This window comes from Ochotona curzoniae, unplaced genomic scaffold (assembly GCF_017591425.1).
Source record: "Ochotona curzoniae isolate NIBS_2020 unplaced genomic scaffold, NIBS_Ocur_1.0 contig_430, whole genome shotgun sequence".
In the NCBI taxonomy this organism is placed as follows: domain Eukaryota; kingdom Metazoa; phylum Chordata; class Mammalia; order Lagomorpha; family Ochotonidae; genus Ochotona; species Ochotona curzoniae.
In genome coordinates this window covers 22,097,450-22,122,697 of record NW_024466219.1, presented here as the reverse complement: position 1 = coordinate 22,122,697, position 25,248 = coordinate 22,097,450, and the positions used below count along the sequence as shown (strand labels likewise).

At 44.6% G+C, this 25,248-nt stretch overlaps 1 protein-coding gene across 1 annotated transcript in view; it reads left to right on the top strand.

The window, feature by feature from the left end:
- PTPN14 (protein tyrosine phosphatase non-receptor type 14) overlaps positions 1-25,248 on the top strand; it is a 106,695-nt gene that overhangs the window by 66,047 nt on the left and 15,400 nt on the right. The window contains exons 8-14 of the mRNA XM_040985306.1: positions 2,178-2,265; positions 3,066-3,148; positions 6,182-6,239; positions 9,461-9,539; positions 11,959-13,415; positions 17,515-17,658; positions 21,984-22,202. Coding sequence (XP_040841240.1) covers positions 2,178-2,265; positions 3,066-3,148; positions 6,182-6,239; positions 9,461-9,539; positions 11,959-13,415; positions 17,515-17,658; positions 21,984-22,202 — 2,128 coding nt within the window. The remainder of the gene's footprint in view (positions 1-2,177; positions 2,266-3,065; positions 3,149-6,181; positions 6,240-9,460; positions 9,540-11,958; positions 13,416-17,514; positions 17,659-21,983; positions 22,203-25,248) is intronic.

The following is a 25,248-nucleotide window of genomic DNA, read 5'->3' as shown; positions in this document are numbered from 1 at the left end:
CTGCCATTCAGGGATACTAGACAACTGCACTGAAAGTTGGAAGTATCCAGATGGGTTAAAAGCCAGGCTCTGGATTAGATCTGAGCTTCTCCTAACGCAGATAAGATCAGCTCTCTGTGGGATTTTCAGCAATTATAGAGAAATTTATTTTGCTTCTCCTGAAGGCCAGTCTGGGGAGGGGAAGCCTGTCTACCCACCTGACTTCAGAAAGTATGTTGTGAACTCTACTGAGTCAGAGGAGTGGAATTCAGCATACAGAATGAACCTCATTTGAAATCACTCTTCAGTTAGCTTCCTGCTGGTTACCTTTGACAGGATTACCTAGGACCAATCATTAAATGCAGACCGGCTGCTTCCTCTTGTCCTGGCTCTTCTGCACCACGTGCTGGAAGAGCACAACTAACCTTTGTATGAACAACAGAGTATTATTTATAAAAGTGTGTTTCGCAGAGGCCATCAACTTACTATAACTGGGAAGACTTTGGCACTTTTTTTATTGTTTTGATGTTTCACCCTCTTTTCCACTCCCCATGAGTGTGTCCAGTATAGGGAGGTGGCAGAACGCCCTCCACCATTATCTGTCCGTGAACTTGTGCTTTGTGCCACTGCCCATGCATTCCGTTGTAATGTCCGTTCTGAAAGACTGTGTGTGTGCTTTCATTTAAGCACAGCTTTCCTGTGTGTGCGTCTGATAGGCAGAGCGTGCTCTGGGACAGGTGATCAAAGAGCTCTCAGAGGCAAAGCACACAGCCCACGTTCCCACCGTGCGTCTTGGCCAGCTGGGTATTGTCTGGATCAGCAGTCACTGTAGTTGATTTTAAGACGGTTTGCCAACCTAAAGCTTCCTGATTGGCTTTTATTTTCCTAGGTCCCCACCCTGCCGTTATTTTTTATGATTTTCTCTTACTCTTTGAATAAAGGCACTATTGAAACCGGAATTGGTAGGGAGATCTTCGAAGCTATGAAACAAACTTTTTTGACTTTTGGATTTGCTGTATGCCTGTAACAGTGTAAATGAATTGAATAAAAGGGGTAAATATAGGCAGAGTTGTAGCCAGGTTTTTAATGTCTATTCAAAGCTCTTGAAGCATCTAGTCCCACCAGGTTTCCAAAGTGAAATTGATATTTCAGTGTTTTTGTTTGTTTGTTTTTGAGTCTACAGAGAAGTAAACAAGTCTTACCCATCAGCTATTGAGGTAAGATAGAAGAAAATGGAAGTTTGCAAGTTGGATAAGCAGAAGCCCTTCAGAAGTTGTGTTTAGTTTTCTTAGGAACTGATTCTAGGCCATCTCGCCTTAAATCCCTCTACTGACATGCCACATTAAGTATGCCACCAGTCCTGTGGTGAGGGGGAAGAATGTGTGTCCAGAGTTTGGCATTGGATTTGAAGGTAGGGAGTCAGGGGAGACCAAGGATCTTTTCTCTCCATAGGCCTCTGAGCCCTGCGATAGAGCAGAAACAGGGGAACACCAAGCTAAGGGTCAGTGTAGTCCAAGGTGGGTAGACGTTGGCTCCGGGCAGCACAGGGTTCAGTAGCTTGGCTTAGCTTGTCTGCTGCTGGCTTTGATGTATCTCACTTTAGGGAAGGTATCCATGAGGAAAAGGTGAAAGGGAAGATCTGCTTTTGTGCGTATGTGTGTGCTTAGATCACAAAAGCATGAATACATCAAACCTCCCCATTTTTTTTTTCCTCAAGTGACACCGGCATTCTGTAGAGTACTTGGCAAAACAGAGCCCATGTGGATACTTTGGTCTAGATTTCTGGAAACATGACTTTTTAATAATAAACTCTTTGATCATTAAAAATCAAGAGTCATGGAAACTTATTTGGTCAAGTCTGGAAATGTGAGAGGACAAAGACAATAGGAGTTCCTTGTAGATTTCCCTGAGAGCGATTCATAAGGAAGTAATACTTGGTAATACTTGATCTAGCTTTGGTTTACATACAGTTTTGACCCATTTAAACAGACGTGTGTTGTGTTTTTCTACCCTCCTCCTTTGAGAGAAGGAGTTGTGCTTGGTTTTCTTAGGAACTGATTCTAGGCCATCTCACCTTTGAATACTTATTTATTTATTTAGGTAAAATGAGGCTTGACTGTAGCAAGTGACCTTCCTGTGTGAAGGCATACATGCATGGAATGTCTTTGGGCAAATAAAGCTGTACTTCTTTTGACCAGGTGGAATGATATTGGGAATATCACTCATAACAAATCAACTATTCTGGTGGAACTCATCAACAAGGAGGAGACAGTGCTCTTTCACACGGTAAGCAGCATGGACAGGCAAGGGCAGGGCACAGGGGCAGCTGCCTGTTGGAGTTAGCAGCTCCTCAAGACCTTCCCTTGATCTTCATACTCTAAAAGAATATACATTTTGTTGCGGAGAGGTGTTCCAGTGGCTGTCCAGTGTTACCATTACTGAGCTCAGAACAGTGGTGATGAAATTTCTTGTTTGAAATGCTGTGTTTCGAAGCTGACTTTTGATCCAACACCCCCACTTGCCTTGCATATTTCTGATGGAGTACTTGTCTGGCCTGCTGCATTCCTCAGCTCCCCACTTAGCAGCTGCCAGCTGGTAATCCTGGATTATAGCACATGCATTTTCTCTTGCTGGCTGACCCAGATCTTCATTCCCATCATAGTCCAAGCTTAATCTGAAGTCAGCTGAGTGACCTTCTGTTGAGTGCCTCATCAAGAGCTAAGACTGCTCAGGCAATTCACGGCCTTCGCATTGATGATGTCTGATGTTTTCTGTTCACTCTGCCTCCCGTCCAGTTATTTATTTTTATAGTTCTCAGTTTGGAATTAGTGAAGGCATGCCAGTTCATCAGTGTAGCCCAAGACCTTGGACATAAGGTCTGCCTCTTTTTTTTTTTTTTTTTTTTTGGTGACCTGTATGGACATGTTGGCCACTAAAATTTAGCAGGTTGGTTTGTTTGCCGGTGCCACAGGCTCTTGTGTGTTTGAAAAGGAGGGGAAGGTAAGTTATGTTCAGATCAATCCCAGGGAATTGTTTACCTCAGCAAACAATGCTTATATATTTTTTCTCCATCTTTCTTTTCCAAGGATGATATCGAGAATGCCAAGTATATTTCCCGGTTGTTCAGTACAAGGCACAAGTTTTATAAACAAAACAAAATCTGTACTGAGTAAGTAAACATGTAATCCCCCATCTTGCTAGCTGGCTTGTCAGTCTAGATTCACTTGCTTGACAGGCACTGGGAGTTGCATTTTCGTCTCTTTCCTCGCTAAAGAAGGAAGCTGTCACCTTGCAGGAGAGAAAGAGCGGTAATGATGAAGACTGTCTCATGTAGCATGCAAGCCTAGAGAGAGAGTAATTCGCAAATTGACTGCCAGTGCTCGACTGCCTGGGCAGGATGGCTGCATTAGTGCCTTTCCACCCCCAACTCTGAGTTTGGATAAGTTGAGAGGCTGCCAATTTGCCAGGGTGCCCCTTCGTGTCAGATGTGGAGTGGGCTCAGACGTGAGTAGTGCGGTGACGAGCCCGCTTAAAAGAGAAGAAGCGCTTGTCATCCTCAGCCCCGTTTTGCTGACACAGTTGGCTAACCCTGCGTGTCGTGTGCTCTTGGGTCATGTCATCTTACTGCAAATGAGAGGCCAGGGTAATTAGAGGAAGATTTGGAAGACACTCATAGATGGCACAAATCCGTATGTCTTTTTTTTTTTTAAATTTAATTTGGATATAAAGATGATAAAAGGGTGTCTGATGAGGACACTTAACTGTGACCTGACCTTGGCGACCGCGTGCTGGGACTCACCCCGCCGTGGGCTCTGCCCTGATTGCCTTCAAAAGACATTGGGAGTGAGTTCCTGAGCAGAGTGTGTTCAGCCGTTGGGACACCCAGGGCACTTCATTTTGTTTCAAAGAACGTCAGGACTGCCAGTGCGCGGGGAGTGCTGCCTTTCCACTGCCAAGGTGGACACGTCCTGGAATCAAGAGTCCAGTCCTAGAGCACTTCCTGCTGAAGCATGTGGCTGCTTTGTAGCTGGAACCCAGGATTGATGCAGACTTTCTGTTCAGCATGCTGGAAGCTCTTTCAAAGCAGTCAGTGCAGTCAGGCCCTGTCGGGATCTGAAGCCAAAGCCTATGGCCATAGGCCTACTAGCACAGTTAGCAAATCTAAGACACAGGAAGGGTGAGCCAGGGAGGAAGAGATCTGAGGCTATGTCTTTGCTCCAGACACTGGTGCCCCATACCCACTTCCCTCCAGGACGCCTCTGCACAGTTTTTCTCTGCAGTGTTGATTTTTGTCCTTGACCCCATCAGGAGCACTGGACTTGACTTCCATGGAGTGAATGATTTCACTGTAATTTTCTGGTTGAACCATTTGCAGATTTTATTGTAGAGCTTTCTGTGTGTATTTCTTCTGTGGTCCTCTAATATTAGTGAACACTACATGTTAGACTAAAAGCTGAAGTGAAATTGGGTTTTCATTCTCCTCCTTCAATATCCAACTCTTTCTTAGCAAGCCTAGGGATGTTGCTAACTCTGATGAAAACTGGGCACTGTCTGTGAAGGGTCTCTCCGCCTCTACACCCACTCACACGTGTTCAGTCAGCTCTGTGTGAGCTGCAGAGGCTCAACATGGGCTGGGTCACTCTGGAGTTCATTGACACCGTCATCAACAGGTCAGCATCCTTCTCCAGAGAGTCCTGTTTGCTGGTCTCCACAAGGATGCTCTTTGGTGTCACTAGGTAGTTAATACCAGGAGAGGCTCCTGGCATGTCAGGGACAAGGGGAAGTGGTTTAATATAGGTCTGTGAATGATGTGTATATTCAGACATTTTACGAGTCAAATATTGCTCTGTCATCTCCACTGGCTCTTAAAAGAAAGTGCATCATTACCAGAAAGGTAATAATGGGAGGAAGGATGGGCTCTGAGACAGGTCTGCCTGTTCTGGTTTTTATTCCATGCTAACACTGAGCTTTGGAGAAGTGTTCTCATGGCATTTGACACCCACCTTAAAGGCCCCTTTGATTTTAATTCTCATTTTTAGCTCTTTTCTCTTTTTAATTCATGTTGGCTATCCAGAAAGGAATATCTGTAATAGGTGTCATCTTAACAAAAAGTACCTTTGGATAGTCATGTTCAAAAACATTATATCTGTTTTGGAGTTTTATTTATCTAGAAGCATTTTAAGATACTTTTCTTATTGCTTTTTAAAAAATCTTTATTTATTTATTATTTTCATTTTATGATACAGTTCCATAGGCTCTGGGATTTCCCTTATCCCCTCCTCAACTCCCCTCCCCAATACCTGTCCTCTATATCATTACTAAAGTATAGTTCTTCATACACAGTCATATGTCAATCATTGCGGGCATGGACAATGGCAGAGAGTCCAGCATTCTATTGTGAAGATATAGTAAACAGTTTCATTGTAAGTCCATCTTTGTCTGGAAGTAGAGATGCATACTACATTGTATCCTCACATCTGGATATGTTAGTCTCCATTTCACAGTTACTGTACATCCCCTTAAATGAAAAGTCATAATACAAAATCAACAATGGAAAGAAAAGTAGAAATTTACAATGCCATGAAGTTAAATAACATGCTACTGAATGACTAATGTATTGCTAAAGAAATGAACACACATACAGAGCACCAAGGATCGTTTTTAAAAACTATATTAAGGATTATGTTTTTTGTTTCATAACCGTATTTTCTTTATAATAAGCTCCATTCTTTTTTTAAAAAATGATTTGTTTAAAAGAGATGAGAGGACAATATCTTATGTTCCATTCCTGGGCCAAGCTGAAGGAAACTTTTGTTCTCTCATTTGAGTGGGTGGTACCAAATACTTAGGCCATCTTCGCTGTTTTTCCAGATATGTTAGTAGGAGGGTGGACTGTAATTAGAACAGCTGGGACTCCATCAGTCTAGGGTGCTGGCATCACAGGCAGAGGCTTATTAATTTGTTATGCCATAACACTGGTCCCAGCCTTATTCTTTTAATAATACTTTTGAAAGCTTATTACAAACATATGTGTTCCAAACATTTTGAGGATAAAAATGGAAATTGAAATGGTTCTTAGCATTAGTATCTAGAAATAAGCACTGTTCATGTTTTGGTGTCAGTGCTATTGATCTAGTCTATCTTATCAGCATACATCCGCTCAATAATGATAGTGATTCTCATTTTTTTCTACCTCTTGTAGACAGTCAAATTCTCCACCTCCCATCAGACGCCAGCCCACCTGGAGCCGGTCCTCCCTGGTACGTACAAGATCTTCAGTCAGTAACTGGTTGGAATGCTAGGGAAGGAGTGTTGGTGAGGACCTGGTGACCAGGGGAGATCTTGTGAGTACACAGGAAGCTATGTGGGCGCAGGAACAGCCTCCCAGTTCCCATTACACCTGTCCCTGCCCATCCCTTCTCCAGTGTGGCCTGCATTTACCTTTCTACATCTTGTTCCCAGCCAGTGAGAATTGTAAGGTTTTAATTATCCAACGAAATTCAAATCCACCCATCATTATTTTTTTTCAACCAAACTCAAACTAGTGCAACTACTTTAGGGAGGTGAGGTGAGGTAAGTCTCCCTCCTCATGTGAATAAGGAAATACAACTCCAGTTCTAATGTTTGTGATCTTAGTTGGGCTGTGTTTTATTTTGTGGATTACTCAAAAATTAGGAAGTAGAAAGATGCAAAGAGTTGATTTCCTTTTCAGCGTTCTACTTGTTTTGTGATAGTTCTTTTAGGTCTTTTTTTTTTTTCTTTTGGTACAAAATCAAGGTAGATATGTGGCCATTTAGTTTTTCTAGATGAACTGCTCTTTTTTGTAAGAGAACAAAATTACATTTTTGTTCACAAACAGTGTATACCCTCTGGTATATCGTTGACTTTACTTAAGTCAGTCTGCGGGCAATTTGCTACCTAGAGACCACATGAGCATGGAATCACAGAGTGGCTGAAGTTGGGCTGTGACATTATGACATGAGAATTCACGAGACTTCCCTTGAGTGCTGGTTCTGTCAGTATCATGTACCACATCTCACCTGGAGCCCTTGGCCTTGGAACTGTAGGGGCACTGTGGGAGTCCTGCTGGAGAACCAGTGGATTGGTCTGTGACTCTGGTGTCTCTATTCTCTTTCCTTTGCTTATGTTTTTTTCTCTTTCTCTTTTTTACTGCCCAAATGTCTTTAATTAGTGAGGACATTTTTCATTTATGGTCATGAAACACCACAAGGGCACAGTGATCTGATCTCATGTAATTATTCTGGAGGCATGCAGAGGCTTCCCTGTCTTACTTGGGTGAAGTCAGTCCAGAAGTTGGTTTTGGGGCCTCCCCACCCCTCCTGCCCTTGGGGTTTCAGCCGTTTCACCAAGAGTCCCTTACAGCAACGTTATCTCTTGGCCTCCTTGCTGATACCCAGAAGCGGCAGTCATCATGCTCATTTGGCCCTTCTACTACCTGTAATTTCAGTCTGAGAGAAATGGGACAAATACTACTGAAATGTATTGGGAGGTTTGGCAGCTACTGTCCTTAACCTGTACATTTAGGAAAAGACTTAAGAAAGCTTGTGGGCAAATGAAATGTAAAGATAAATCTATGTTAGTACAAAGAAGGTTTTTGTATTCGTGCAGTTTTTTTTTTAAAGAATGCATATTTTCCACAAATATATACTAATTTACAGTATATCCTTATACAAATACCTTCCCACTATTTTTAAAACACAAGAAAGCCACCAAGCCGTTGCACTTACCATGGAAAATTTGAAATGAATTATATGTTGCCAAGAAGAGAAAAAAATTTTCAATTATACTGTAAAAGTCACCCAAAGAGACACTTGAAAATATTTCAGAGAATTTGTATAATTCTTTACTTTGGTACCCTGAACTACTTTCTCGGCTTAGTTTAATTTCTTTTCTGTTGTTTCCTTTGAATTTTTGGACTCCTTGTCTTCACTACCTTCTTCAGTTGCCCCCTTGATGCTCATGCACATTTGGTAGGAAAGAAAGAGAAAGTACTCCAGAAAAACACAAGGAAATTTGGATTTGGATTTCAGAGAAAAATTTATATTGGTCTTAAAAAAACAAAATCCATAGGTAATTTTTTATAAGTTTTGTTTTTTATTGGAAAGGAGATTCACAGAGAGGAGGTATAGAGAAAAAGATCTTCCATCTGCTGGTTCACTCCCCACGTGGCTGCAGTAACTGGAGCTGAGCCAATCCAAAGCCAGGGGCCAGGACTTTCTTCCAGGTCTCCCAAATGGGTACAGGGTACCAAGGCTTTGGGCCATCCTCGACTGCTTTCCCAGGCCACAAGCAGGGAGCTGGATGGGAAGTGGAGCAGGGCATGAATTGGTGTCCATATGGGACCCTGGCACATGCAAAGTGAGGATTTAGGCCACTGAGCAGCCACACAGGCCCTGGATAATTTTGTCCATAATATACATTCTCTGTGAATTTTTGAGGCTCCCTTTATTTTAAGAAAAAGTCCATGTCAGGGGAAAAATCTTGAAAGTTATAAGCCTAATAGTAATGTGAATGTAATCCTTACAAACTTAAGAGATTTTTTCCTTCTGACATGGATTTTTTTCCGTAAGACAAACTCTTACCTGAAATCCAGATGTAAGCAGAGTGGACAATGATTGAGGAAGGAGCTTCATTGGATTGACAGAAAATGGTGACCAGCTGGAGTTAGAAGTCTTGCCCTAGGTCATGTTCGTGAATAATCTTCTTTCATTTGTTGACCCATCAACTATTTACTCTAGGTGAGGACCCTTCTAGGGGTTTTAAGATTTGTCCTCTTCTGCAGCAGGAGTTTTTCAGGGTCACTGCAGTCAGTCATCTGTGAGAGTCTGTTGGGAAAGTTTTTCCACTTGGAGAGTGGCTGGTATAGCACTGAACTGGATTCCCAGCCAGGCCCTCACTCCCACATTTGGTTCTGTGTTTGGGGGGAAGTCCATAAGTGATCTTGAGAAGTGCACACTCCTTATGGGCCCTCTTTTAGATCATTGGGCAAGTTCACCTCTGGCACCAGCTTAGCACTGACTTTACCCCTGCTTGAGGTTAATGTGACTCAGCCTCGTGGGCACAGCTTCCACTGGCCTATGAGAGCTTGTGGCTCCAAGAAGAGCCCATTGGCCTCCCCTGTCACTCTCCCATGATTTCTCAGGTGGGTGGTTCTAACATACCTTGCTGAGTGCTTCCTGTGAGGCAGGGCATGGAGAACCTTGCACGGATCAACGGGCCAGATGGTAAACATGGAGCTGCATGCTGCGTTTGTAGCCTCTTCCTCTGCCTGATCCTGAACCCAGCTTGTCACTTATTCCCTCATGGTTTGTCCAGTCCCAGACTTAGTTCTGATCTGGGGTACAGATGAGAGGGAGAGGTCCAAGGGAGAGACATGAGGCATGGGCGGTGGTTCTCTGATGATTGGGTGTTGGTTCATGCCGAGGCCTCCTACCCAGCTCCGCTGTGTTCTCTGTTCCAGCCCAGGCAGCAGCCGTACATCCTGCCTCCCATGCATGTCCAGTGTGGCGAGCACTATTCGGAAACGCACACCTCACAAGGTAACTCTGCCTTTCCTCCTTCAGGCGCTGGCGATGCCTCTACTTTAGCTTGGTTGTGGTCTGCGTGGAGGCCAGGAGTTTCAATTTGTGAGAAACCTGCGCATCAGTTATACCTGAAAGAAAATTGCCCCCCAAATTCTCTGCCCGGGAAAGTCAGGGCTGAGACGGTGAATGAGTTCTTTTCTCCTGCCTCTCAACGAGATTTAGAAGAGGGCAGCTGAACCAGCCGAGTGTGTTAGCTGCAGGGCCAATATCACAAGCTTGGAGACATCGGCCGGTATCTCATGGAGACAAGTGGGGACAGGTGTTCTGGCCAACCGGATGTAATCCACTGTCTTTGGGAGCAGCCTTCCATATTGAAGCACCTCCTGGGAGGATCAGCTCTGCTTCCAATTCCAGCTTCCTGCTAGTGTATACCATTGGAGCTGTAGGTGATGGCTCAAGTACCTGGGTTCTTAGCATCCATGTCAGAGACTTTGGTTGAATATCCTAGCTTCCTGACCTTGGCATGGCCAGCTCTGAGTGTTGTGGGCATTTGGGGTGTGAACCAAGAGATGGGAACTTTCTTTGTATCTTTGAAAAAAGAGAGAGAGATCCTTCTTTCAGAGTTTTTCTTTCCCTTCATCTTTCCCTGTATCCTGTTTCTTAAGGTACTTGTTGCCTCTCAGAATAAAGAAAATCCGTTTTTGCTCTTTTTCTCCCTTACGAAAAATATGTGAAAAAACTCTTTCCAGTTGGTAATCATAATTATAACAGTTCAACAGTAAACATTTATAGAACAAGTGTGTTGTGCCAGGCACTGCTCTAAGTAGTTAGTATTGATATACTCAGTTAATCCTCAGAATAAACCTATGGTGGTGTTATTCCAGCTTATCGGTATGGAAATGGCATAAAGAGAAGGGTACTAGTGAAATTTGGATGTGAAAACTGACATCTCAACCATTACAGGAACTGCTTCTCAGAGAATACTAGGAAACCTGGGGTGTTACCTGAAGCCCTGGGATCTCCAACATCTCTTGGCCAGTTGGGATCCTCTGTGATACCAAAGCATGAACATGAAAACAAAGACAAAATTTTAATTTAATAAAACTACTGCTTTAAAAAAAGTTCAGATGGCAAAATTACCCTGCCTCTGGGAGATGGGGGTAGCCAGCCCCATCGGAAGCAAGTTCTACTGGAAGTGTGCGTGTTGTAGCCTGTTCATCTCCTTTGCCTTTTGTCTGATCAGATCTGTTCCTATCCTTCAGATCATTGAGTATTTTTAATTGCCATTTCTGCCTGTTGCCTTTTCACCTTCCGCTGCTTTGTTCTTTTTTAAATCAGTAGTGGAAAATGTGTTTTGGGTACAGAAGCGTGTTTGATCAAGAGGTGTCCTTTCTAGGGACTGTGTGTGTAATGAACGTGGGACTCCTAGAATGGCTTCCCTTTAGAAATAGATTTTTAGTGTCTAGAAGAACTTTTTCACAGTTAATAGTTACTTAATTGGACCTCAATGATACAACCAGGTCAAGAGGAGGATTTTGGAGAGGGCTAAAAGAATGTCTTATTTTTTAGAAAAGATTTATTTAAAAGGTAGAGTGACAGAGATACAAAGAGATGGAGATCGAGAAAAGAGAGATCTCCCACCAGCTTTCTCTCCTCCATGGCTACAATAGCTGAAGCTGGGCCAGGCTGAATCCAGGAGCCAGGAACTCTGACCAGGTGTGCCACCTGGGAGGCAGAAACTCAAGTACTTGAGCTATATCTGATGTGTGCCAGGAGCGTTAGCAGGGAGCTGAATTGGAGGTGGAGTAGCCAGGACTTGAGCCAGGAATAGGAAGTAGGCATCCCAAGCAGCAGCTTACTCCATTATGCCATGACACCCACTCAGAACTCCTGGATCCAATCATGACTTGCTCTGGTTGCTGTTGAGAGCATGCCAGTGGTACAGCTGTTACTGCTTTGCCAGTTGTCTTGTGGCTTCCTGACTTCTGAGCAGCCCCATGGGTAAAGAGACCCTGAACATCGCAGCTCGGCAAAGTAGCTCCATATGCTACAAAACCTCAGATCTGTCCTTTTGTTAAAGTTCTTGGCGTCTTGGCCAGACATCTGGTGATGGTGCGATGCGGGAGGACAGGTCTCCGCGATGGGAGGGCTGTTGCTGAGGCTTGCTCTAAAAGCTTGTGCTTGGCAGAATGGAAAACTGACGCAGACAACACATTCTGAATGTGCGTAGCCTTGTTTACATTTGGGTCTTCCTTTTAGCATGCTTGAAAGTGTTGCTTCTGCCTGCTGGCTTCTTTTCTGAGAACTTTTCCATTTTTCTGTGAAATGTGTTGGTGGAGACCGTGGATTTCACTTTCCATGACTCGTTTAAATCACCCTCTGTGTTGGAACGGATGACATGGAGGTTCATGTGCCTCTGTTTGGCCTCTTGTAGACAGCATCTTTCATGGGAATGAAGAAGCCTTATATTGCAACTCTCACAACAGCCTGGACCTAAATTACTTAAATGGCACTGTCACCAATGGCAGCGTGTGTAGCGTTCACAGCATCAACTCCCTCAACTGCTCCCAGAGTTTCATCCAGGCTTCCCCTGTCTCCTCCAACCTCAGCATCCCTGGGAGCGACATCATGCGAGCTGACTACATCCCCAGCCACCGGCACAGTGCTATCATCGTGCCCTCTTACAGGCCCACCCCTGATTACGAGACCGTCATGCGGCAGATGAAGCGTGGCATGGTGCACACCGACAGCCAGAGTCAATCTTTGCGAAACCTCAACATTATCAACACCCATGCCTACAATCAGCCCGAGGACCTGGTGTACAGCCAACCCGAGATGCGGGAGAGACACCCCTACACCATCCCATACACGTTGCAGGGTGGTTATGGAAACAAGCTCCTCTGTCCCAGTGACCCAATGACCCCAAAGAATAAGGCAGTGCCCAGCAAGCCCGGGGCCAGTGCTATCTCACACACGGTGAGCACCCCAGAGCTGGCCAACATGCAGCTCCAAGGCAGCCACAACTACAGCACAGCCCACATGCTCAAGAACTATCTCTTCCGGCCGCCGCCCCCCTACCCTAGGCCCCGGCCAGCCACCAGCACACCGGACCTGGCCAGCCACCGCCACAAGTATGTCAGTGGCAGCAGCCCTGACCTGGTGACCCGCAAGGTGCAGCTGTCAGTTAAGACCTTCCAGGAGGACAGCTCGCCAGTGGTGCATCAGTCTCTCCAAGAGGTGAGTGAGCCCCTCACAGCCACCAAGCACCATGGTGCGGTGAATAAGCGCCACAGCCTGGAGGTGATGAACTGCATGGTGCGTGGCATGGAAGCCATGACGCTCAAGTCGCTACACATCCCCCTGGCACGCCGCAACACGTTCCGTGAGCAGGGCCCACCTGACGAGCCCCCTCAGCTGCCCCAGTACCAGCACAAGAAGACTCTGTCTGACGCCACCATGCTGATCCACAGCAGTGAGAGCGAGGAGGAGGAAGAGATGCCTGAGCCTGTGGCCCAGATCCCCACACTTCGGGAGAAGATGGAGTACAGTGCCCAGCTGCAGGCCGCCTTGGCTCGCATCCCCAACAAACCCCCACCCGAGTACCCTGGGCCAAGGAAAAGTGTTAGCAATGGTGCACTGAGGCCAGACCCGTGCAGCCTCCCACCTGCTGTCACCCGGGCCAGGCTGCTGAGGCATGGGCCAGCCAAGGCCCTTAGTGTTTCCCGGGCCGACCAACCCACTGCAGCCGGACCCTCGCTTGGCCCATCCATCTCTGAACCCGACCTGACCAGCGTGAAGGAGCGGGCCAGGAAAGAGCCGGTAAAGGAGAGACCTGTGTCTGAGATGTTTTCCCTGGAGGACAGCATTATAGAGAGAGAGATGATGATCAGGGTAAGTGTCTTCCTCTTCATGGTGGGGAAACACATGGTGCTAGGTGCTAGGGGGTGTGGCCAGCAGAACATTCGCAGGAAATGCACATTACGAGACAGTGATGCGTGGGTCTCAGACATAGCTTACAACAAAGGAAACTCATCTTTTGGTTCCATTTTTGAAGTGCCTTGGTACATATTTTTAAGCAATAAAGAAGATACTAAAGATTTATTGAGTGAATGTGTTGCTTAAAAAAAAAAATCATCAGACATAGGACAGATAGTATTTCTTTTTCTCCAGATGTTGATTTGTATCCTGTCAAGTAAACCTCCCATTGTCATTTGTGGCAGCAGGTATACTTGGCGTGCAGTGTCAGAAGAGAATTTTGGGATTGTTGATCAATTCCTAACCCAATATTTTGCTGTTTGGGAACTCAAATTCTAATTGTAAAAAGTGCTGAAAGCTTGTTTCCCTGTATCTCTTGGCATCCTTTTTTTTTTTTTTTTTTTCCAGGAGAAACACTTTTTCCCCCAATCAGCTGTCAAGGAAGCAGCCTTGCTATATCAATCAACTCTCTGTATAGATCCATGTCAAGATAGCTCATCAGTGTTGTCCAGACAATGATGTAGCTAGCCTTATTTTCACATTTTTGTTCAGCGGATGTTCAATTCAGGAAAATCATAATAATTGGATATATAAATTAGAAATTTTCTGTTGTCTTTCTGTTTCCTATCGGGCCTCTTCAGAGTTCACGTATGTAAGTGTACACATACAGACCCATACCCACACACATAGTTGTGGCCTCTGAAGGCACAAATTAGATATTGACAGCTCTTCTAAGCACTTATGACCCAGGTGACCAGGGATATTTTCAGGCAAGATGCACACCGAGAACAAAGTGAATCTCTCTTCTTAAAAACTTGTTGGATTGAAATTGCTGCTTTTAGAAGCTCCATTGCTGCTTATCCTGAAAATTTTCACTCTCATAGAAACACTATTACCCACTCCAGACTGACTGCTGTTCATTCTCTATAGCTCTGCTGTAAAGTTGAACCTCATGTAAGAATTCTGGTTGCAACTGAAACTTTGCTTTGATGGGGTTCATTAGTCTTGCTGTGATTATAAGTCATCCTCACTCATCACTGGAAATCCATCTGAGAATGATCAGAAGCCAAGATTTTAAGGAGACTGCTTTGCCAAATTAAGGAATCTAACCATAGCAACTTGGTTGCTTTAGGAAAAAAAAACATTCTCAGCCTCATAGTTTTGGACTAAGAGTTTTGTACAAGCAGAACTTTTTCCACTTTCTGCAGAGCTAGAGGGAAATTGTGAAAGATTACCTGCATGGCTGGCAATGAGAGTTTTTGGCTTGGGGTGCAGTGAAATGTGGAGGGGATGCCACTGGGGTAGAGCTTTCCCAGCTTGGAAAAAAAAAAAAAAGAACTCATTCGTAGAAAGGGGATTTTTCAACACTTGTTGGCCCCGGGCCTTTGAAAAGCAACTGTAGCCTCAAGAATCTATTAGTCTTGCCAGCTTGATGCTTAATGACGTCCACATGGTCCCATAACCTCATTTGGTCATATTCATCCTCTTAAAGAGCCTGTAGTCAAAATCATGGTGTTTGTCCTTGCATTATTGCCAAGGAGCAAGGTGCTTGCCATTCCAACCCTCCCCTCCCCGTATTCAGTTCCATTCCATCCATAGGCATATGAGCAACTAACAGGTTTTAACCATTAACTTTCAGTTCAGGAACATGATTATTGTTATTTTTGTTACTTCTTTTTCCCCCAAATCCTTTACACAGTCTGGAGCTCAAGGATTACAATATTTGCTGGTATCCAGACCTCAGAAGAGGGTTCGAGACTCCGTGTCAGGGAGGAGACCAAGCATGGCCGAAGGCGATGGCCATCTTTATTTTTGAATGCAGGGACTCTGCCCTGACCTACATGGCACCTGCATAGCTCACATGCATCTGTCCTCCTCTCCATGGGCTTGCTAGCAGTGGTTGAGAGGACAGAACCACCAGCAGCCATCCCAAGGCCTTCTGGATAAGGGGACAATGAGAAAGTGTATACAAATGGAAGCCAACTTTTTCCCCAGTGGATGAGAAAGAAGTATGGTAAGAATCCTCCCTCCAAGCAGCTCTGAGTGATGTTGGAGCTGCTTCTCTGTGCAGTGGAGGAATCCAGACTGTGGACTTTATGGCTGCTCGTCCCAGCTCCTACTGCTCTCTTGAAGACATCTCACTGTTTTTAGTTCTCTAACAACCAGAATCCAGACCAGATCTTTGAGTTATGAATGTTGTTTCCCTCTCTGGTAAAAAGCTGAGTATAAGAAAAAGTTAAGAGACAACTCTTTTATCACTGGGCCTTCCATTATCGCCAGAGAAACAGTAATTCTTTCCCACAAAAAATACCAGTTACTGACTTACTCTCTTAGGTCTACTTGAGGTCACTGTCTAATGTGAGTAAGAAGAAAGAAAGACTGTTGAGAGACACTAAGAACTGTTTTTCTAGAAACTTTGGATAGGAACAGTACATTCCCAACTAAAAAAAGGAGTGATGGGGAAAAACATCCTATGGTCCCAAAATGCAAACAAGGACTCACCGATTTAAATCCAGAGTCTTTTGCAAGGTGTTGCCTGAGATTGAGAAATCCAGGCCATTCTGAAGGGTGTTGTGCCTTCTGGCTGAGAGTCCTTTGTGCTCTTCACTTCCTTGCCGTTCACTCTCCCCCAAGGTGTCTCTCTGATCTCATGGGTGAGCAGACTCCATCACCAGGACAGGTGTCTTACAGGCAGTATCACTTGCAGAGGCTCCAGTGCTGATAGCAGGGGACATCACAGTGACAGTGTTGCACATGCAAGGGTAGCATGGGATGGTAGGATGTGCCGTCCCTCTATTGACAGAGTAGTCTCCTACCCTGTGTGATCACCGCTGTCAGGATACCTTGGGAAGACATTTGCAAGTGATAGAACCAGAGAGAAAGTCCCTGAAGGCTTGAGAAAGAAGTGATAAGGTAACCCCTTCATCTGAGACAGTCAAACATGACCCTTCAGTTTCCATTTCAGTTTGGATCAAAGTCTGACACTCTGCTTCTGTTCTTCTCTTAATGCATAAGATAAAGTTATTTTAAGGGAATGCTCCTAATGAACCCTCAGTGAGTTTGAAGGGTTTTGGTCACAGCTCAGTCAGTTTCAGGCACTGGGGAGGGAGCAGTGGTGGGCCTCACAGCCAGTGCTCAGCTCATCTCATTCTGATTGCAGGTGCAGCTACAGATAGAGTGTGGACCCCCAGAGAGCTGCAAGCCACTCTCTGATGGGAACATGTAACTTTTCCTGTGATGATCTGCTCAGCCCCCGTGTCAGGCTTCCCCATAAATAACGTGGCCTTGTGAGATACGTCCTGCTGTGGTTGTTGGGAGACACAGGGTCGGTCCATTCCTTTGGGTCCGCTGGATGAGACATGCAGGGCAATCCTGGGCTGATCAGTTTCACTGTCTTGTGGAGGAGCACAGCTGTGACTTCACCAAGGACCAGATACTAGTACAGGGTAGCATCCTCAGGCTTAGTTCCTGGGGATGGAAACTTAAGGAGACTCGGCCTCTCCTGGATATGTCTGCATCTTTCTCCGTCAACAGCACAGAGGAGGACGTTTTACACATATGCAACATTCCTTCTTTGAAAGACTCCACACCATTGGGATTGGATTAGTTGATTCACGTAACTTTTTGTTTTCTTTGTCCTGTATTCATTTAACCCTAGTCTTTTAAAATATAGTCTGCGTGTCTTATATATGTGTGCATGCATGTATGAAAGAGAGGGAATGCAAGAGACGGCATGCCCTATGGCAAGATATGTCTGTAGAGAACCTTCTACTTTTATTTATTTCTCTAATGAGTGAATTAATTAAAACTTAGAAGTACAAGCTCAGCAGTCCTGTAGGAACTGGTTTTCTCGGGTATAGAGGGAATAATGGGAAGTCTGGGTTTGCATTTTCCCACCTAATGGTGAGTGTCTGCATTCCTTGGCTGGGGAGTTACAGATTTGGGGAGATTAAAACACATTCCAAGCTTGTGCTGGTATTCTAAACAATGAGGACGTGCCTTTTCTTGCTGTAAGAATCTAGAGAAGCAGAAGAGGGCAGGCCTGGAAGTACAGAAGAGGCCGCTGATGTTGGCTGCTTTGAATGGACTCTCCGTGGCCCGCGTCCCGGGGCGGGAAGAGAGCCGAGGTGATGGCGCCCGAATGCCCATGGATGAGAGGGTGAGTGCTGGACTCCTCAGACGTGTGAGTCATTCCCAGCCCCCTCCCTGCCCAAACATGCCAGGCCTTGGGTTGGTTTGTTGAATCCATTCTTCAATTTGAGGTTGGCAAGATCTGGTCTGGCTAGCATTAAATTGACCTTTTCCAGCGTCTTGTGTTTCTTTCTTCAGATCTTCCCACTTTGTCAAATTGCCTTAAAAGACCATCCTGTAACAAGCTGTATAGTGTTGTTCAACACTCATTTTCTTTGGGCCTGTAATATTTTTGTAAAAAGAAAAAGAGAAACAACAGCTATGCTCTCCACTTCTTATGATTTTTGTAGATGGTTACTATTTCTTAGAAAATGGTTATTTTATCTAAGGCGTTTATAGAATTCTTTAATATGCCGTCCTCCTGTATGACTGCAGAATGTGCTTTGGTTTTGAAAAGCAAAAAGAAGGTGAAGGTGATATTTTTAATGGTGAAAAATATTTTTAGAGGTGAAAAAGAAGATGCTCCTGGGAGAATCAAAATGAATAGGGTAAGGACACATTTAAGCCGATGGAGAATCATTAGCCAGCATGAAGCAGGGAGAGCAGATTTCAGGAAATAGAGAGGACAGGCTGACAGTAGAGGGGCACCTGGAGACTGGCGGACACAAGGGAACAGTGGAGACAATGGAGTGGTATTGTAGTGACCAGATACCCCAGCAGCAGTCAGCGAGTGGCTGTCTGAACTCCACCAGTGGCCAGAGCTCCAGCAGCAGCTAGATGGGAATCAGAGTTCACCAGGAGCTCAGGAGGTGAACCCAAAGAACTGGCTATCCTGCTGATTTGTTTGATTCAACCAGGAGCAGAGATATAGCAACAGACCCCAACCAGGCTATGCAGGAATAGGATGGCTTTCACAGCCCAGACACCTACCACAGCCACATGGGGCACCATTTTGTGTAGTAAGGCAAAGGTTATGGGACTGAAAGGACAACAGCAAATTGTGCATGTACTAAGGTGGGACCGAACTCACTTCCTGCTCAGTGCATTGCACTGGTCCCACACCACAGGGAAAACAGTACTGACATGGTATCTTATAGGTTCCACCCAAAATAGGTTTGGGTAGACCCTAGACCTAATTGCCAGCAGACCCAGAATTCCACCAGTCCCCTGTCAGGTGCATTTTGGATAGTATGGCAAAAGCTGTGGGACTGGAGGGACAACAGTGAGCTGTGCATATGCTAAGCGGAAAGAGAACTCACTTCCAACTCAGTGCATTGAACTGGTCCCACAGGGAAAATAGTACTGAGTTTGGCACCCTATGGGCCCCGCCCAAAATAGATCTGGTTAACGCTCAGATCTAACAGCCAGCAGGTTCCAGCAAGATCAGCAGCACCAACAGCCTGGCTATTTTGGACACCTGATGTCTCCTTTATCCTGGGAACTGCTTGAACCAGAAGTAGGAAAAAGATTGTACAGACAGTGGTGCAGCAACAGCACAGGATCACAGGAGGTGAAGAGTGGTGAGCCAGGAGCTGGGGCTACAGAGACTGTGGTGAAAGCCTAACAGAAGAACCCAGACCTGGACCTCGCTGGAGGGAGTAGCCTAAGTGACTACAAAGAACTGGGTACCAAACATAATCAGTAAAATTGAACTGTGACACAGCTTAGAAACTTGCCCTAAGGAGAAGAATATGCTAACCAGAAGTACAGTGACTAAGAGCAGAAGAGATAGAGGCACAGTGAATATTACTGAAGATTTCCCTGCAAAGGAGCAAAAGGCTTTACCAACCTCAGAGTTAACTGAGGGATACATCGAGGAAATAGGGGATAAAGAACTTCAAAAAATTTGTTAGAGAGCTTCTTATCCACAACGAGAAGCACATACAGGAATTTAAGGAATATGTCATGCAGGAAATAGCAACACTGAAACAAAATCAAGCTGAATTATTATAAATGAAGAACACAATGAAGCAAATTGAAAGTTCAGTGGAAAATCTCCATAATAGAATGAATGAAACAAAAGAATCTCAGAATTGATATTTCTTGCCGCAATGATGACACAATCAAAAAACTGAAAGTGGAGTATAGGGTCTAGCTAAAAAGGTAATTGAGAATTAAGAGACACTATCAAATGGCCAAATAAAAGAGCTACGGGAGTTCCAAAAGGTACAGAAAGAGAAGCTGGGTTTAAAGATGTATTCAATGAAATAATGTATGATAATTTCACTCATCTGGAGAAATAACTGGAACACAACATCCAGGAGGGGTACAAAATTCCCAACAGGGCTGACCAAAAGTGATCTGCACCGTGACACTTGATAATCGAGCTGTCTTCTGTCGAACGTAACGAAAAGATCCTTAAATGTGCATGTTTTAAAAAAATCAATTGTCATATAGGGGAATGGCAAGCAGATTCACAGCTGATCTCTCACAAGAAATTATAGGCCAGAAGAGACAGAGTCATATTCCAGATTCTAAAAGGAAAAAAAAATGATCAGCCCAGGGTATTGTACCCAGCAAAACTTTCCTTTGAAAATAAAATAAAATCCTTCCACAATAAAGAAAAATTCAAAGAATATGCCTCTTCTAAACCTGCTCTACAAATGATAAAGATGTTCTCTTGATGGAGAAAAGGAATAGCATCTACCAAAGCCAAATGCAAAGAATATCCCAGTAAAATGACAATAGAAGACTAAATCAAACAATGAACAACCCAGTACTAAAATGACAGGACTAAATTACCACCTATCGAGATTAACCCTGAATGTAAGTGGCTTGAACTCATCAATGAAATGTCAGATTAGCGAATGGGATCAAAAACAAAACCCATCTATCTGTTGCCTACAGGATACACATCTCGCCAACAAATATCAGCATAAACTCTATCTCATGAATTTTGATGTTTTTATTGTCATTTCTTCAAAACAGTTTTTTTTTCTCAAATTCTTCCCTGACTCACAGGTCATACAATAGCACCATTTTCTTCAAGAAGGTCCTTGATTTTCATTTCTTCAGAGACATGTTAGTCATTCAGTAGCGTGTTATTTCATGTTGTTGTAAATTTCTGTTTTTCTTCTGTTATTGATTCTGTATGGTGGGTTTTCAATTAAGGGGATGTATAATAACTGTGTAATGGAGACTATCATATCCAGATGTGAGGATACAATGCAGTTCTACTTCCAACTCAAAGAGGACTCCCACTGAAACTATGAACTGTATCTTGACAATAAGATGCTGGACTCTCTGCCATTGTCCATGCCCACAATGTCATGATACACTTAAACAGCAGAAGGATGGACTTAAGACTGTTTGTGAAGGACTCTACTATTGTAACACTATATTGGTACAATTTGTGGGAAGTTGGGAGAGGTAACTTGGGGAAGCGTATACGGGAAATCCCAGAGCCTATGGAACTGTATCATAAAATAATAAAAAAAAGAAAGAAAAATGCTACTGTAGTTTCTGTAATTGCTATCAGAAGATTAAGAGACAAGTAGTATTAATTATTTCAGAATGTTAGATTTCTGCCAGTATGCATGCAGTATTAGAATGAAGGGACTTTAAAGGGACCATTTAGTGCTATTAATATCATATTATTATAATTAGCAGTTTATTCAGGGAGGGAAATTAAAAGGAGGGAGATTTAATGGGAGCTGTAGACTGTGACCCAGTGTTTTCTTAGCATTTAACTCAACTACAACAACTGGGTAAGTGGAGAAAAGGATGTTTAGAACAATGGCCAAAATGGTGGTTTTGAATGTCAAGTCCTGCTAGTTGTTGAAGATGTGTTCTGTTTACCCTGTGAGAAAGAAAATGATTGTCTGGCTGGAGAAGCTAGCAGGGTGGTTAATAATGAGACCAAATATTTACTCTCATGTTAGTGACACATCTTGAAATCCCTCATTATCGGGCCTGGTACAGTGGCCTAGTGGCTGAAGTCCTCACCTTGGATGTGCCAGGATCCCATATGGGCGCCAGTTCTAATCCCAGCTGCCTGACTTCCCATCCACCTCCCTGCTTGTAGTCTGGGAAAGCAATCGAGGATGTCCCAAAGCCTTGGACTCTGCACCCGCTTAAGAGACCTAGAAGAAGCTCCTGGTGACTGGCTTCAGATCAGCTCAGCTCTGGCCGTTGTGGCCACTTGGGGAATGAATCAACAGATGGAAGAATGTTCTCTCCGTCTCTCCTTATCTCTGTAAATCTGACTTTCCAATAAAAATAATCTTCAAGAGCAAAAATTCCTCGTTATCGCTTTCCCTCATTGTCACTGTTGATGTAACATGCAAAGGTATTGGGTGATTTGCTTGGTTTTTGGGGATCATTTAGGGAGCTGAAGATTGGTTGCTGTTGCAGTTCAGAGCCCTGAAGAAGAAGCTGGAAGAGGGAATGGTGTTCACAGAATATGAGCAGATTCCAAAGAAAAAAGCCAATGGCGTGTTCAGCACAGCGACCTTGCCAGAGAATGCCGAGCGCAGCCGCATCCGCGAGGTGGTCCCTTACGAGGAGAACCGGGTAGAGCTGATACCGACCAAAGAGAACAACACGGGTTACATCAATGCCTCGCACATCAAGGTAGGAAGGGGAGAGCGTGCGAAAGTTGGGCAGGGTCGCTGGGCTACCGGTGGAAACAGGGAGAAAGTACAGGGGCTGCACCTGGGCCTCCTGGCTTGTCGCTGGGCCTCTGGCAGTGGGAGGTGAGGAGTGTTTTTCAGCTCCTATGTTGTTCTGGTCTCCTGGGAGGGCATGGCTATCCACGCAGGGAAGGAGGTCTGGCAGCCTCGGGGAGACTTTCTCTTCTCTGTGTGTTGTAACTCACAGGAGCAACTGAGGACTGCCTCTTTCTGTTCCAAAACCACAGGGGTTGTTCTGTGGTCTTTGAGGTTTTTATCCGGTTCAGTAGCAACAGAGACTGTTGCTTTTTTTTTTTTTTTTTTTTTTACAATACTCATGGAAGCCTTAATTTGTAAATACTGTTTAGGTCCATGCATATGTGTACGTACGTACACACACACACACACACACACACACACACCATGAAGATGTTGTTGATAGTGAATCTTGCAGGATTTGCTATAGTAATTGATGAGTTAGTGCTGTTAAATTTCTCTTATTATTTTTAAGTCCATCATTTCTTCAAGTCTCCATATTTGTAGCTTAAGTCAACTTGAGTTAGAACAAAAAAAAACTTTGTTATTTATTTGTATATTGGAAAGGCAGTGTTACAGAGAAAGGGGGAGAGGGGGAGAGAGAGATGTTCCTCAGATGATCACGGTGGCTTCAGGTGGGCCAGGCTGTAGCCAGGCGCCTGAAAAGCCCATCTGGGTCTCCCATCTGTGTTCAGGGGCCCAAGGACTTAGGCCATTGTCCACTGTCCCAGGCACTTTATAGCAGGGAACTGAATCTGAAGCAGAGCAGTGCAAACACCAACAGGCTCCCGAATGGGACCATGATTATAGGCTGGGGCTTAGCCCACTGCTCCACAAGGTGTGCCCTGAGTTAACAATTTAATTACAAACATGCACAGAAACATATAGCCCATCTTTCCTGAATAGCCATCCAGTAACAACAAGTTTACAAGAATAAGCAATTTTTTTTTTTTGCCAGGGATCATTTGGATATTTAAGACATAATTTGTAGTCATTCAAAACTGTCAACTTAAAACTTAGTCTACTATAAATTTATTGATTTTCTAATCCTGCCTGTGGTTGCCTGATAGAGTGCGAAGGTGGAATATCCCCTTTGGCTCTGAACTTAATTAGGAAGATGTTCTCATCCTTGTTATAGGAGCATTTAAAGCAGCACAATTTGCACCTCTAGTCCCTATGTTCTTAGTCGTAGGGGACCTGTCCTCCATGGAGTTCCAGTCCTCGCAGAGGCACTAGTGGCTTCTGAGCTTCTGAAGCTCGCTGAAGTGGAGGCTGTGTGCTGGTTGTGTTCAGTTTCCATGCAGAACATGTAAAGGACAAGAGTACCAAAGAAAGTGTGTGGAAAATGCATGTCATGAAAAAGCTACATGGGTTTCAAATCTTTTTTTGCCCCCGAGATGAGCTTATTGTTTAATTCTGTTTTCCATGAACTTTATGAAATATCAGCTCATGTTGCGGTTTAGTGTAGTGTTTCAGAAAATACTGTCAAAAGATGTACGGCATTGCAGTGCTTGGGGCTGCACCTCGGGATGTAACAGGTTCAGCCTCGGCTTAGGACTCTCCAGGCCCTGTACTTGTGTGTCTGCTTCAAGGCTTGGCTGCTCTGTGCTTCCAATCCAACTTCCTAGTCGGGAAAGTGAATAGTAGCTCATTTTCCTAGGCTCTTGCCACCCGCACAGGACACCCAGAGGGAGTTCCTTGCTCCTGGCTTCAGCCTGACCCAGTCTCAGCTGCTGTGAACCAGTGACTGGAAGGCCTGCCACACCCCTGCCTTCCTCTCCTACGATCTGTCGTTCTCCTTTTGAAATAAATAAATGCATCTTTATAAATAAAGACCAGGGGTCTGGCGCCATAGCCTAGTGGCTAAAGTCCTCGCTTTGCATGTGCCAGGATTCCATATGGGCACCAGTTTGTATGCCAGCAGCCCCACTTCCCATCCAGCTCCCTGCTTGTGTCCTGGGAAAGCAGTCGAGGATGGCCCAAAGCCTTGGGACACTGCACCCGTGTGGGAGATGCGGAAGAGGCTCCTGGTTCCTGGCGTTAGCTCAGCTCAGCTCGGGCTGTTGCAACCACTTGGGGAGTGAATCGTCAGATGGAAGGTCTTCCTCTCTGTCTCTTCCTCTCTGTATATCTGACCTTGCAATTAAAAAGAAAAACCTTTTTTGAAACTTTCTCCATCCACCCATATGAATTGAGTAAAAGTAATGAATCCAATAAAAATAAGTAATTTTTTTTAAGATTTATTTATTTATTGGAAAGTCAGATATACAGAGAGAAGGAGAGACAGAGAGGAAGATCTTCTGTCTGATGATTCACTCCCCAAGTGAGTGCAACGGCCGATGCTACGCCGATCCAAAGCCAGGATCCAGGAACTTCTTCCGGGTCTCCCACACGGGTGCAGGGTCCCAAAGCATTGGGCCGTCCTCGACTGCTTTCCCAGGACACAAGCAAGGAGCTGGATGGGAAGTGGATCTGCCAGGATTAGAACCGGCACCCATATGGGATCCCAGTGCATTCAAGGCGAGGACTTTAGCCGCTAGGCCACGCCACCGGGCCCAAGTAAATCTTTTTTAAAAATGTAAAAGAAAACCAGCTATCAGAAAGTGTTGCTTATTTCATATTCATTTTTCTTGAAAAAATTATTCATTTGAAAATTACTCATCTTTCCTTTCGAAAGGCAAAATCACCGGACGACACAGAGAAAGACCTTGTATCCATTAGTTGATTCCTCCGATGGTCACAACAGCCTGTGATGGTCCAGGAAGAAGCCAGAGGCTGTGCCCAAGGACTTGGACCATCTCCCATTGCCATCCCACGCACATTTGCAGGAAGCTGTGTCACAAGCAGAGCAGTTGCTACTCAACTGGTGCTCATATGGGATACTGATATCACAGGTGGTAACTTAACCCACTGCATCTTAACACCAGTGCCTATATTCTTAGTTTGGGAATAAGCGTTAAAACAGTTACAAA